Source organism: Nyctereutes procyonoides, unplaced genomic scaffold (genome assembly GCF_905146905.1).
Source record: "Nyctereutes procyonoides isolate TBG_1078 unplaced genomic scaffold, NYPRO_anot_genome, whole genome shotgun sequence".
Lineage (NCBI taxonomy): Eukaryota > Metazoa > Chordata > Mammalia > Carnivora > Canidae > Nyctereutes > Nyctereutes procyonoides.
The window spans coordinates 434,281-450,335 of NW_026575030.1; the positions used below are offsets into that span (position 1 = coordinate 434,281).

Sequence of the window (16,055 nt, forward strand, 5' to 3'; positions counted from 1 at the left end):
AAAAACCCAGTATAAAGTTGTTTGAAAACAAATCCCTTTCCCTTTCAAACATGATGCATATCTTAAATAAAATGAGATGCCCCACATGGGAAAAAATTGACAAATTAGGAAAAGGGAATTTATGATGAATTCAGATGACCACAAGCTTTCTACTCATATATAATGAACATGACATCAATTTATGTAACTGCATGTACACGCATGTTCTTAAATTTTTTTTACATGTGCCAGTTTTATTTATTCTAAATTCTTTAAGACTCTTTTATATAAACATGACAGATCTCATGATCAACAATGCCTCCATGAGTTAAAAATTAGAATGAATGAAATAATCATCTACATTTAGTGCAAATTAAGACAGCTTAGTTCAGTTATGAATATAAGTAGAGGCAATGATTTAGAAGTAGGTAGGAATTCTAGTTCTGAAAGAACATTTAATTAAATTTGATCAGGTCTATCATCAAAATAGTCTATCCTTTCAAAATAGTTTTCCAGTTTTTCCCCTTAAATGTAATAAACTTATGCTGTTTAATACCGGCAAATGTAACTGGGTTTATAAATGAAAGAAAAATTTTTATTGACTTACAATGCTAGATGGTGGTGGAGTTCTTTGAAATTGATTATGAAAGATAAGCATTCTGGGTTTCCAAAAATATTCTTACTAGATACTGAATATTTTGGCATCAGCTCATTGTATCATAAAGAATTAAAGAATAATACTATTTTTAATGGAATCAGATATTCAGATTATAGTGATTCCAGTATTTCATTATGAGAGACCAGTAAGAGGTCAAGACAGTTGCCTGCCTCAGTGATTCTGACATGTTGCAGATTTTTGGCTGAAGCATCTAACGTTCAGGTTTATGTTATGCCATTTTGCTCAGATAAGCAAAAGTTTTTATCATCCCTTCAGTCTGTCCTGTTGGCATTTTTTCTACAGATATACCATACATAGTTTTTCCAGGAATAAAGGATGGAATTATTGATGGTGAAATTAAAATTTTGTTTGAAAACACAGAAATAAATCGCAAACCTCTTGATAACATTTTTCTGGGCAACTTATCACTGGCTTTTTCTTTTTCTGCTTCATCTTTTGAGGGCTTCTCCTCTTTTTCAAATGATTGCGTTAACTGGATCTGAATTTTCTCCTGTTGGAAGGCAAAATCAGTTATAAATGAATATATAAAGCAATTCAGTTCATACCACATTTTTATATTTTTTGAATAATATAAAACTGTATGGAGGAGGAAAAGGACTAAGATTTTTATGTTATCCAATTAGATTCTTCAAAATGGAATACAATTTAATATTTTTACTACTTTCATCAAAGTCCTGATACAACATGTTAAAATTAATATTTTGAGTTTAATATATTAATTGAAACACATCTTCAAAAGTATCTCAGAGAATATAAATACTTTATATATTACTTTGAATGTAACTACTTGTAAAACCCCTGGAGAGTCAGAAGCAAGATCTTCTTAACCTATTTTGGTACTGGAGAAGCCACGGCCAAACAAAATAATAATTATCATCAACCATGACAGTAGGAGTGAGTGTCAAGTCAATATTTAACAAAAAATAGTTTTTTGAGTATCCCATATAATTTCATACTCCCCCATTCTCTTGCCATATAAAAATGTAGGTACAAACTTTCCAAAACCAAATGCATACAAATGATTATTTTTAATTTATGATTTAACATTATTGCTCCTCCTTCCATCACCACAAAGATGGAAGGATTTCAAACAAGATTGTTTTCCTTCAGGGTATGTAATATTAACCATGAAGTAATCATTTCTATAAAACAGAAAAGGAGAAGAAACTACATTCCATTTCAAAAATTATGTCTTTACATGTAATTTCTGAATCCAAAGAAATTCTTGGAAGTGAATTCACATAGCCTAAAAAGGTAAAATAAAATTTAAAAAATCACATAGCTCTGTTTATTCAGGCAGAATAACTTCCAGACCATTTCTACTAAAGACAGAGGTATGATCTATTTGCAGACTAAATGATACTATTATTTATTGATGAAAAACATAGATTAGACAATTACTTCACTTTTCTGGGTGATGGCTATGGTGGAAATAGGTCTACTAAGTCAACATCAAAGGGGATATAAATTTTAGAAGTTGAACTTGCAGCCATAGAATTTTATTAACCTTTCTGTCCCCCCACATAACTCTTTAAAAAATGTTTGGCAGAACTTCAGATCATATATATATATATATATATATATATATTTCTGCCTATAGGGTTGCTGACTACTAATTTTATCTCCTTTTAATTCTGTTCCCATTCTATCGCAGTTAAATTTGTGGTTAGAATATAGGGCAAACTCTGCATGCGCAATTTTTACTAGAATGATAATACTTGCTTTATACTCTTTGTCCTGCTTACTAAACTTCACATATTAATCAACCTCAACACCTGGTAAGTAATTTTTCTCATTATGACTAATTTTCGAATCCACTTTTCTTATTCTATCCCTAAATGTAAAACAGATATTTAAAAATAAATCCCAGAACTGTATTTCAGATGTAGAATATTACAGAAGTTTTCCTGACTTACAGATTCTACTCCTACTCAAGAGTAATATATGGAATCCAGATTGATGGAAAAGATTTCACATTTAGATCTTCACCAAAAGGAACGTCCACTGGCTATCATATTTCATTTTAAAGTTCCCTTCCCAGAGCCCTATATTTTAAGTACAGATATTAAATTATTTCATTAAGATGAGCTGTATTTAAAAATCCAGTAGGCTTCGTATACCAAGGCACTGCTTTCAGTTGGTACTGAGGCCTTGTTTTTAAGTAGCAAATAAATGCGACATATTTTAAACTCAGTAGTCCTTTTAAATGAGCTCTTCTGACTATAAATAACTGGAAGGATAGCAACATCTCGATAGGAAGCTGTAATTCCTTTACTCTTCACTCTGTCATTCACATCTGTTATTGAGGTCACTTCCCTCTCATAAGCTCTCATAAGACACAAGTGACATCTCTCTTTTAATTGCCTCTCAACCTTTTGAATAATGAGTTTTATTCTAGATTAATTCCTCAAAAAATCACATTCTGAAGCAGACATTATTAGTTGAAAAGTGTCTCTACTGCCAAGAATTAGATACTACCATATTTCATGAGAAACAGTTCATTTTCTAATTCCCATTCAGGTGCAATTTAGTTAACTCAAGGCTTGGAAGAAGATGATTTTCTACTAAAAGGAATATCTTTTGCTCAGAGAGAATAATAATGGGTTATTATGTGGAAAAAAAATGACTGTATCCAAGAGAAACTGAGAATCTATTAAGTGGAATACTGAACTCTGGCATTAAAAACCTTATACTCATTATTCACATGCTATAACTCAGCTTTTTGAACTTTATATAAACACAAAAATTACCTCTGATCAATAATATATACATAATATACAACATACACTTTTTATGCAACATACATTCTTGATATTTTTTTCTCATATATATTTTCACTAGATGTACTTATGTAGTGCTGTGAGAATTTTCCCTCTAATATTTTTCAGATCAGGTTAAAATGTGAATAAAACCAAAGATCACATTACACTTTTTCTCAAAAGGTATGCACTTTTTCCCTATTAACAGTCTTATAAATGCCTGACCCTTCTCATTTCCTCAATATCCTCGTATTAATTCCATGAGGCTAAGATGGTGCAACATTTTAGTCAACGGAATGAAGAAATGAATATTCAAAAAACATCACAATATCCACTACTCCACCTTGTATAGGTGTTCTTTACTGACTCATACAATATAACTTTTAAAATTGCTATTTCAAAAAAATTCCATTGATTTCTTCCAAAGTGTACCATAACTCTTCAGCTGTGTCAATAACCATGTAAAAGCCAAAGGTTATCATTTAGAAATGTTCTCTCCAATAAAATAAAATATTTTGATTATATTTCGCTTCTTGCTAGAAAGTTCATTATTTTATTACTAAAGTGTATCTACCTTATAGAAGAGATAACTCTACCATCTATGTAGTTAAATTTTAAATAAAAATCACAAATTTTGAACACTATATTCCCGACACTTGAACAAATTTGTATATATTCTTTATTGACAATAAACAACTTATTCTCAAAATCTTCCTTTTCTTGTATTTTGGGAACAAAGAAGTGGAGTACTTCAGAGAACTTGACATGTTCTAAATATGTGACAACTATCTTCAATATCTATAATAGGCTTTTGAGGGTATAATTGCCATTTATTTAAAAAAAAAAAGATGTACAACCTGCCATGGCCTATTTTCCCCTTCCTCTTTTTAGTCACCATTTTTTAAACAACCACAGGTTGCTTCAATTCTTTGAAAACGGATTATTGGGATATAAGGGGATTTCAGACTGCTCAAACTGTTAAGAAGTACAACAAACCACAAACAGGCAAAGTTATCACACTGATAAAAACACTGTTTGAGGGTCCTAAAAAACTTATGTATAAATGTCCAAGGTAACATGAGATGAAGATCAGTGCACAGCTGAGTTTATCAGAAAAGTAAAGTCAGAACATTAAAAAGAATAAAAAAGGCAAACTGAACTGTTTGCTTGAACCTCAGCTGTTCAACATTTATAAGCACAGACAGAAGAGAAATTAGAAGTATTAAACTATTACAGCCAACCTAACTAGAAAACTGGCTTCACCATGTGTTCAGGTTAATAAGTAAAATAATACATCAAGCCAAAGTCTTGGTTAAGTCTCCTCTTCACACACAAGCAGTTAAGTGTTTAACACGTTTATAAAAGCCAAAGTCAAAAGGACAAATTTCACCACTGGAAGTACCACTTTCATATTCTATAACTTTTCAATAATAATATATAATCTTTTAAAACCATATTCCCATCTAAATATATAAATCCCTACATTTTTCCAGAGAGAGGTCACTGCACTAAGCCTTAGATTGAAGTAACAGGGTTTTCCCACATCTGTATCTTCGGTGGCAAGTATTATGAAATGTTTCACTTATTAAAAAAAAAAAAACCAAATGAATGAAAACACATACATAATGCACACACATGCATATACAACTTTTATTTAACCTTATGAAAAAATATTCTCCAGGAAGCAGGTTACTGCACCATGTCTTTAAATAACAATATTTGGTTTTCTTTTCTTTTTTTTTTTACCTGGTTCTCCTGTGATATCTCAGCTGTAGGGGGTGGTGGAGATTCTTCACACACTGCAAGGCTCCGAACTAGCTTTAACTTTGAGCTTGACTAAAGAAAAGTATTTAAAATTAACACTACATTTCACAAATCTAGGGCATATCCAAAAGCCCCCTAGAGTTTCTTAAGTTTCTTTATAGTTTCTGGCATGTATAAAAGTAGGTGAAATGCATAAGTTAAATATATCATTAAGTATCACTAAAACCCTTTGTTAAAAGTGAAAACAAGTAACTGCAGTTTTGAAAACTGTAGCAATAGCAAGAATGGGACTAATTCCAATTTCAAAACCCAAATGGTGAGAAAGCCATTTTCTCTATAGATAGAGAACCATTAAAGATATAAAAGCAATGCACAAAAGCGACTAGGCAAGACAAAAACCCCAAATAAAACAAAATAAGCTTTCTGCCCCAAACAAAATATGACAAAACTAAACTGAATGCAGCGCTGTATGAAAACAAGGATTCATCAAGCATGAAGGAAGGCCCTTGGCATGCCAGCACAAAATATTTACTATACCTTAGACCTTTTTCCTGTCTGTCCAAATGACTGCAATGGCCGCTGAACACACAAGAAAGATTTGTATTAAATTTCATACTGAAACAGAGTTTGTTGCTTAATTCACAGTCCTAAACCACAGAGGAAACTACTTGCACAAAGTATTGGAAATGAGGAAATCAAAGTTGGTTTTAAGTAAAAAAGTATTGATTCCTCCCAGAAGCACACTTGTGGAAGATTCCCTAAAATCATTCTGAGGGTTGGCATTTTCTTCAAGTCAGCAAATGGCCACAATTTCCATGTTAACTGAGCTCAACGGAACTTGTAAGGTAAACTTCTTAGGTAGCACCAAAATAATATACACTTAAGTTTATTTTATAATACATTTCACTTTAACTAAGGTTAGGAAAACACACACACATACACACACACACACACGCAAACCCTGAGGGATTTTAAGTAGCTGTGCTTAGAAAAGTTCCAAACTTATTAAGAAGAATGAATGTTTCAAATGCACACTGTGTCAGAGTACAACTCTCTATCAACACAGACTTTTCACTGTTAGAAGTACACCACCAGTTTGTGACGGTCTAGGGTAAGGCAATGAGGCAGAAATGAAAAAAGGGCAGAGTTACAGTGTGCATGTTCATGCAGCATGAGTATAAGATCATCAGTCACATGACTGGGACAGCTGCTGGGGCAACCAGCTCTAGTTTGTGATCCCAGGTTTTGCTTCGGGAAAGCTGAAATGCCCATGAAAGAGAGCCAGATAGATAGGTTTTAAACACATTTTACTTCCCCCCACCTCCTCCAATCTACCTCTCTAGCCCCAGTACCAAACAGGAATCTGTCATTCATATGTATTAAAACCAAGAAGCTAGTTTGGTACCAAACATAAAACAGAAAGATCTTTAACACCTAGATTAGTATGCTTCACATATGAAATAAAGCCATTTCATTCTAACGTCCACGAAAGCCTTCTCGTAAAACCAACAGAAATGAGAATCTCCAGTACCAGTGTCTCCTGTCCCCCTTTTTGTACCCAAGGTTCTTGAAAGATAAGCAGCCCTGGATTTGGGGGATTTTTGTCCCTGGATTATACATACTACAAATTTGGCAGTGACAACAAAAGGAAAATAGAAAAAATAAAGAAAAATGACTTTCCATGTCTTATACAGAAGAAAATGGCATTTAAGGGCTCCCAAATGCACATGTCAGTGCTGCCAAGGAGAATTTCCACATGTTGGAACTGTCCTCGGTTATTTACTTTCTCCTTTAGTTAGTTCAAAAGGATTTATAACAGTCTAAAAATAGAATTTAAAAAGTTATGCCATATAATGGAGGGCTTATAAGCAAAAAAGTGGGAGAAAATCAACAGATGAATACTAGAAAATGCACAAAACTGAGTTCCAAGGCATTAGAAGAAAAAAAGAATCTGTGACTTTAAAAACTTAAAATTTTTTTTTTTTTTTAAATTTATGATAGGCACACAGTGAGAGAGAGAGGCAGAGACACAGGCAGAGGGAGAAGCAGGCTCCATACACCGGGAGCCCGACGTGGGATTCGATCCCGGGTCTCCAGGATCGCGCCCTGGGCCAAAGGCAGGCGCCAAACCGCTGCGCCACCCAGGGATCCCCAAAAACTTTAAAATTTTAAATAAAAGAGATGATTAAGTGGCAATATGAACTATATTTCCTATGCAGGAGGGTTGAATTGATCCTGATCAAATTTTTTCGGTTTATTCTTATCTATATAAAAGTTCAAATTATTTGTACTGATTTTCAAGGCTCTTGAATAGGTTCAATTAAAAAGGAGATTTAAAAAGGGGTTTTGTAAAAACCTAAAGCGTGCGCGCTCTCTCTCTATATATATGAGATTATTAAAAGTTAGGACTCTAGCATGTCAGAAGACCAATGTCCTATCTCTGCTCACTAGCCATAAGATTTTACCTAAAAAAAAAAAATGAAGATACAAAGATACTGTATATTATTCCTATAGTAATGGTTTAGAGTTTTCATCGACATACATGCATTCACCAGCTCAGTTTTAATTCATAAGGAACCTTTGATGAAAAGAGAGAGGTAAAATTATTTAATAAACATGTTCTGAGTTCCTGCTTATATACAAGACACTGCCAGGCACTGGGGTTACACAGATGAATAAGACAGTTTCTGGTTTCAAGAACCTTACAGTCTAAATTCAGAATTACTGAACAGTCAAACAGAACCCAAGATCTTCAGAATTTTAGTCTATTTTACTTTTACATTAGATCTATAAAAAACCTTCTTATGGATCAAATACTCCCTTTGACAGAATACTAAAGATGGTCTCCCAAAATTCCCATCCCCTGATCACTTAATCAAATTCTAACCTAGGTAAGGCTGTGAAGGGTTTTATAGATATTAAAGTCCCAAGAAGTTGATGTTAAGATACAGAGAGAGCTCAGCTAGGTCTGATCCAATCAAGAGAGCCCTTTAAAACCTGAACGTTTACTTTGGGAGCAGAAAGGCAAGTCAGAAACAAAGGGTGACAAGGACCGTCATGACACACCACTGCTGGCTTCTGGAGAGACTGTGGGAGGACTGCAGGCAGGTTCTAGGAGCCGACTGGCCCTCAGCTGAGAAGTCAGTCAGGAAATGTGATTTCACACTTAGAGCCAGCTGCAAGGTACTAGGATATGCCAGCAACTGGAATGAGCGTGAAAGCAAATTCTTCTCCCAAGCCTTCAGGAGGCCCAGCCTGGGCAACACCTTTGATTTTGGCATTAGAAACCTTAGACTAAGAACTCAGCTGAGCCCAACTTAGCTTCTTATCTACAGAATTGTGAATTGACAAGTGGGTGTTCTTTTAAGCATCTAAGTTTATAGTAATATGCTATGCTGCAACAGAAAACAAACACACCACTACATAGATTATAAGTTGCTGAAGTAGCATTATTCAATAAAAATCTGTTGTAATTTCACTTCAAAAAGCAAAGAACTGAAATTACATAATAAATACATGAGAAAACAAGTTGTTTATAAAAGTAAACAGCCTTTGTTTTATATTTTGGTATCAATTTGGCAGCCAGATTTGGTTTTAAATAGGAATAAAATTATTTAAAAAAATGCATCTGATTAAAGCATGTTCACCTTTTCCCCAATTTTTTTAACCAGAAAATTACACATAAAATTTGCCATCTTAACAATTAAGTATGCATTCATAATGTGCAACGATCACTACCATCCATATCCACTAACTCTTCCATCCTGTAAAACTGAAACTCTATACCTATTAAGTACCCCCCACAACCCCTGGCAATCACCATTCTACTGTCTTAATGTTCTGACTATATGAAGTACTTCACGTCAGTGGAATCATATAGTATTTGCCTTTTGTGATTCAATTATTTCACTTAGCATAATGATCTCAAGGTTGATTGATGTTACAGCATATTGCAGAATTTCCTTCCTATGGCTGAGTAATATTTCATTGTATGTATATAGCAAAATGTGCTTATCTATTCATCTGCCGATTAGTGCATTTGGGTTGATTCACGTTTCAGCTATTGTGAATAAATCTGCCAAGAACATGGGCATACAAGTATCTATTCAAAATTCTTTCAATTTTTGGGGGGTATGTATACTTAAAAGTGGAATTGCTAGATCATATGGTAATTCTATTTTTAATTTTTTGAAGAACTGCTATACTGTCTTCCATAGTGGCTGTCCCATTTTAAATTCTCACCAAGTGTACAAGGTTTCAATTCCTCCGCATCTGTTTTCTAGTTTTTGCTATCTACCCTAATGGGTGTGTAGTAGGTCATTGCAATTTTTTGCTTTTCTCTAATGATTAATGAGGATGTGTATTTTTTCACGTACTTATTGGCCACTCATAGATCTTCTTTAGAGAAATATCTCCAAGGACCATTAGAGGACCATTTTTGAATAGTGTTGTTTAGGTTATACTTGTGTTTTTTGGAATTCCATATATAGTCTGGTTATTAATCACTTGTCAGATACAAGATTTACAAATGTTTTCTCCTACAGGTTGTCTTTTTACTCTCTTGACAGTGTCTTTTAATGTACAATTCAGGTTTTCATAAAGTCCAACTTGTCTTTTTTTTTTTCTTTTGCTGCCTGTGCCTTTGGGTGTCATATCCAAGAAATCATTGCTAAATCCAATGCTGTAAAGCTTTTGTTCCAAGTAATTGCCCTCCTCATTTTAGAGATTTTGACTTTTATTCCCTTTGGTATCCTGATTAAAGATCAGTAAGAAGGTATCCCTGGGTGGCGCAGTGGTTTGGCGCCTGCCTTTGGCCCAGGGCGCGATCCTGGAGACCCGGGATCGAATCCCACGTCAGGCTCCCGGTGCATGGAGCCTGCTTCTCCCTCTGCCTGTGTCTCTGCCTCTCTCTCTATCATAAAAAAAAAAAAAAAAAGATCAGTAAGAATTATGCTTTATAAATACTGCATTATTATATCAAAATATGGCTTTACATTGATTGCATATGGAGAAAAATTAACATTGAAATTTAGTCAATAACTACATATGCAAACCAAGCACATTACTCCAACACAGCCCTTAGTTAAAAAAGCTGTTTCGGTTAGGTGAAAATTGACATTGCTGAATGGGGTCAGTCATTGCTTTGAACATCTGTTTTATTTGTACAAGATGAATCTCTTCAGAGACCATGACTCTGATAGGGTGGAGTCATCTGTGTTGGCCCCTTTCATGGAATAGTAGAGCCCCTCAATAAAGAAAGCAAGGTGGTTCAGGGCACACAGCAAGATGGTCCTCAAACCACTTTTAACTCAGGGCCAACAATATTTTAAAAATCTTGATTAGCCATCCTGCAGTAAGCCTCCATCACAGTTTTCTGTTGAGGAAAACTACTTATGGCAAGAATCATGTTAAACCAAGATTCATCTGTCCCTAGTCTCCCCTCACCAGCTTGATAGAGATGCTGAGTATCTTTCCTGAGTCAACAGGTGGCATATATGCATGTGAGTTTAGCATTATATTTTCCCTTTCTAAAACCCATCCATTCTGAGAACACTCTGGCTTTCTTATCTGACTCTTACCAGTCAAGTCTCACAAATTAGGCAGCAAGTCTATGCCTTGGACAGGGATGCCCCCCCCGGAGTATCCTCATTTTTGCAAATGTTGTAGCATCTACAAAACTAAGCAAAAAGAGTCTGAGTTCATTGTAAAATGCACTGAAACACTGATGCTTTTAGGATAGTTGAGCAAAAATGAGGCTTTACTGCTCTGGAAAAACCAAATGGAGGTAGAGGGCTAGAAGGTGAGTCTCAGTTATGCCTCTAGCTCTCTAGGTGATCCTGGGCAATTCATTTCCATCAGTGTAGGTTATCTGGAAAATGGAAGTGGTGCTCAGATGAGCTTTAGAAACTTTAGCTGTGACTCTTGACTTTTATGAATTTAACTCCAACATTGTGGGTCACTACTTTGAGCTTTTCTCACCAACTCGGAATCTTTTTTGGAAGAAATGTAAATGGGATTGAGGGCACCTCTCCTCCCTCCAAGGCATGTCTTCCTCAGGTTTGTAAGGGGTGATGGTGGTGATAATCTCCCCACATGTCCATGATTTTCAAAAGGAAACCCATCTACCCTGAACCCAAACACATACTTTCAGTTTCCAGGCACTGGATCTGGCTCCAGAAGACTATTAATATAGTCTTGTCTCAGATCGACTCTTTTCTTGAAAATGCCACATTCCCGCTCTGGTAATACTGAATCAACCCAGTGGCTTTCCTCCTGTTGTCTGTGGGGCCATGATCAGCATATCACTGCTCTGGGCTGTGTATGTTTCTGCTGAAAACGTCCACGGGTCAGGGAGTTTGGTGTGACTAATCATTTGGTAGGGGTAGCTTCCATTGCTTAATGGTTGTTTTCCTTTATTAGTGTTGTTGCTTTTGCTTTAGGCATCTAACACCCTCACTGTTCAAAGTACAGACCATTGGCCTGGGAACTGGGAGGTTGTTGAGATGCAGAATCTTGGGGATATCAACCCACACCTTCTTCAGTATATTTTGTGGCTTTGCAGTATTCACTCTGACCTCCTTAAAGATGTCAACTCTTAACAGATCTGTCTGGCAGCTCCAGCTTCACGGCCTCTTCTGTCTCAGGTGTGCAGACTGCAGCATATATGCCTGGGAACTGGGATGTCGGAGGTGGAGCCTTGGCTGGCCCCTTTGGTGTCATATTTAAGAAATCACTGCCAAATCCAATGTCATGATGCATTTCCCCCTGTTTCTTCTAAGAGTTTCATATTTTAGTTCTTATTTTTAGGGTTTTCATCCATTTTGCATTAATTTTTGTATATGGCATTAAATAAAGCTCCAACTTTCTTCTTTTGCATGTGGATATCCAGCTATCCCAGTCACCTTTTGCTGAGAAGACTGTCCTTTCTCCATGGTGTTGGCAAATCTTCTCAAAAATCATTTGTGTATGTAATTCAAGAGTCTATTTCTGGGCTCCTTATTTTATTACATTGGTCTATACGTCTGTCTTTATGCAGTACTACAGTTTTGATTACTGTAGCTTTGATGTAACTTGTGAAATTTAAATGTGAGTCCTCTAATTTTGTTCTTTTTCAAGATTGTTTTGGTGGGTATAGGGTGGAGTGAAATGAGTAAAAGGAATTAAGGAGTACAAATGCCAGTTACAAAGTAAGTTACAGGGGATGTTATGTACAATGTGGGGAATATATTAATTTTGTATGCCGACAGATGGTAACTAGATTTATTGAGGTATACATTTTACAGTGTATACAAAGGCTAAATCACTGTTGTACACCTGAAGCTAATATACTGTATGTCAAATAATCCTCAATTAAAAAATTATTTTAGCTATTCTGGATGCTATGAGATTCCCCACGAATTTCAGAATGGTTTTTTTTTTTTTTTAACCAGCAAAAAATGTCATTTGGATTTTGATAGGGATCGCATTAAATCTGTAGATCACTTTGCATACTGACATTTTAACAATATCAAATCTGTTCATAAGCATGGGATGTGTTTCTATTTAGTTATGGAATCTTTAAGCATTGCTATATAGTTTTCATTGCACAAGTCTTTCATCTCCTTGATTAAGTTAATTCCTAAGTTTTTTTTTTTTTTTTAGGTGAGGGCAGAGGGAGAGCAAGAGAGAGAATCTTAAGCAGGCTCTACCTCACCACCCTGAGATCATGACTTGAGCCAAAATCAAGAGTTGGACAGTTAACCAACTGAGCCACCCAGGAGACCCTGGAATTACTTTTTGAAATGTGTGGTAGAATTTACCAGTACAGTAATCAGGTCCAGGGCTCTCCTCTGCTAGAAGATTTTTGATTACTGATTGAATCTCCTTACTAGTTACAGGTCTATTCAGATTTTGTTTCTTCATGATTTAGTCTTGCTAGGTTTTATGTTTCTGGGATTTGTCTATTTCACCCAGACTATCCAATTTGTTGATGCACATTCGTAGTAGCCTCTTTTAATCCTTTTATTTTGTAGAATTGGTAGTAATGTTCCCACTTTCATTTCTTTTTTTTTTTTTTTTATTTTATAAATTAATTTTTATTGGTGTTCAATTTACCAACATACAGAATAACACCCAGTGCTCATCCCGTCAAGTGTCCCCCTCCGTGCCCGTCACCCATTCACCCCCACCCCCCGCCCTCCTCCCCTTCCACCACCCCTAGTTCGTTTCCCAGAGTTAGGAGTCTTTATGTTCTGTGTCCCTTTCTGATATCTCCCACACATTTCTTCTCCCTTCCCTTATATTCCCCTTCACTATTATTCATATTCCCCAAATGAGTGAGAACATACACTGTTTGTCCTTCTCCGATTGACTTACTTCACTCAGCATAATACCCTCCAGTTCCATCCACGTTGAAGCAAATGGTGGGTATTTGTTGTTTCTAATGGCTGAGTAATATTCCATTGTATACATAAACCACATCTTCTTTATCCATTCATCTTTCGATGGACACCGAGGCTCCTTCCACAGTTTGGCTATTGTGGACATGGCTGCTAGAAACATCGGGGTGCAGGTGCCCCGGCGTTTCATTGCATCTGAATCTTCGGGGTAAATCCCTAACAGTGCAATTGCTGGGTCGTAGGGCAGGTCTATTTTTAATTCTTTCCCACTTTCATTTCTGATTTTAGTAACTTGAGTTGTGTTTTTTCTTAGTCCATCTACCTAAAGTTTTGTCAATTTTGTCAATCTTTCTGAAGAACTAACTTCTGGTTTCATTGATTTTCTCTACTGTTTTGCTTTTCATTTTTACCAGAATTTCATTGTCACAGTAAAAATATAGCAAGTTGTTTAACAGACCTTGACATCTCTAGATGCTAAGGGACAAGGTTCCCAGTTTATAATTAACATTGTTTGACTTAAAACATGTATTAGGCCAATAAATGGCATGCAGAATATGAAATATGTTATAGGAGTTTCAGTTTGAAACAGGTATTAATACACTGTCAGAACTATGAGCTATTAGCCTGGAGAAAAACTGAGGTTCAGTAGTAATAAGTGATTAAGGTGTAATATTACAATAAATGTAGATTATTCTTAAATTTACTACTTTGTGGATCAAATTTTGAAAGCAAAGAAAAACAAACATTAGTGATGATTTCAGTACTTTGGTTTCTTGTTTAAAATAAAGGATCTTTAAACAGATCTAAAATTTATTTCAGAATACAAATGTGGAAGGATTTTCAAAACATTACTTGTAACTTAAAGGCTAACCCAAACCAGAGAGTTTTAAACTAACAACAAAACAAACAGAAACTTAAGTCTATGCAGTCAACTTAAAATAAAAAATGGTACATAGGGTTCTGGGGTTTTTGATTTTTGCTTACCATAAATGTCTTTTTTGGTCCAATAGTTTCATTAGTTTTCTTTACCTATCCCTGAACTACTAAGAACAGTTTAGATTTGTTTGAAAGCTCTTTATTATAAAAGAAAACTGGAAAAAAAAAAAAAAAGAAAAGAAAACTGAAGAAAAAAAAAAAAACCATGGAAGTACAGAAACGATAAACCATGAAAATTAAGTACTGCTAAAAAAGAATAATCTTTATGAGTTATACTGTGTGTTAGCATATAAAAACAGCCACCAATTAATGACCCAATTAAGAGGAAATCTACTTCAAAAAGGGGATCATTTTTCATCTGTAATTACTATGAACTAAATGTAATTACTACGAACAAACTAAACTGTAATGGCTGAAATGTTTCAACTAAGACTCTTAACACACCTTGAAGAGTTTATTAATTCTCACTACATTTCAAGGTAACTGTTAAGGGTTAATGGTAAATATGGGGGAGGAAATAATGAATTAAAGTGTTGAATGTCTAGCTAAAGATCAGCAGCAATAAAAACCGTAAAGTCGGGCTAATCATCTCCACTGAAATAATAGAAAACAAGTTTTCTGAGTTGGAAGATAGGACTTTTAAATCAATAAACTGACAAACCAACACCAATCACTAATTGGTTTATACTATTTAACACCTGGAGTTTTGAGTAAAACAACAGAGGGTTAAACGCAAAGACCTAAATCTTAGACTTTAAGGAAAAATCCATGCAGAAACTAAAACCTAGCTGGTTTACAGTTACCGCTTCTATTAAAGATAAAGAATCTCAGCATCCTATTGGTGATATACATGGAAATTACTGGAGAAAATAACAATATTACATAAAAATACTCCTACATCTATAAGAAGTGAACTTCTTTATACATGTAATCATGAAGCACGAAAAGTAAATGTGTATATAAGTGCTAGCTGTCTTATATGCATACAACCCAGGTTCAATAAGGAAAAGTACCAAATCCTTGAAATAATTTAAAAATTAAGGTGCACTATGGGAAGTGAACTTTAGTTTTAAAAGTCGAACTCATTAAATATTAATAAAAGACAATAAAAGTACAGTATACAGATCTAAAACTTAATGCAAAGAAATAAAAACTTGAAATTTTGGGGCACTTACGTCAAGAATTAATTTTTTGTTACTAAAAGAAAAGGATGTTTTGTGGCAATAAAAGGAACAAAATGGGAAGTAATATAGTTGTGTTACTGCTAAGAAATAATAACATGCTGATGAATATAAACATCGTTTTAAGAGAATCAACCATTTGCTAGGCTCTTAACTATATACCAGCTATATTATTATATACATCCTTTATATCTTTGTTAGACAAATAGGAAAACAGTTAAGATTTGCATGATTTTATATAGACAGACTTTTTATTTTTATTTTTTTATTTTTTTATAGACAGACTTTTATTCAACCCTTTAAATAAAAAAAATTTAGCATGTTTTATCAATTAAGGAATTTAATGCCCATTAACCTCCTGCTGATGTGTGGCTGTATC

The 16,055-nt window shown here is 34.7% G+C and overlaps 1 protein-coding gene across 13 annotated transcripts in view; it reads right to left on the minus strand.

Annotated features, from left to right (window-relative positions):
- The window catches only part of R3HDM1 (R3H domain containing 1), a 200,686-nt gene that overhangs the window by 106,959 nt on the left and 77,672 nt on the right, over window positions 1-16,055 (minus strand). For 8 of the 13 annotated variants that reach the window (XM_055316112.1, XM_055316105.1, XM_055316111.1 and 5 more), the window contains exons 4-6: window positions 5,719-5,760; window positions 5,164-5,253; window positions 1,034-1,148 (exon numbers count right to left, since the gene is read on the minus strand). The exons of 1 other annotated variant lie outside the window; for it this stretch is intronic. In XM_055316112.1, the coding sequence (XP_055172087.1) occupies window positions 1,034-1,148; window positions 5,164-5,253; window positions 5,719-5,760 (247 nt within the window). The remainder of the gene's footprint in view (window positions 1-1,033; window positions 1,149-5,163; window positions 5,254-5,718; window positions 5,761-16,055) is intronic. 4 more of the 13 variants (XM_055316114.1, XM_055316109.1, XM_055316115.1 and 1 more) reach the window with 2 other exon arrangements.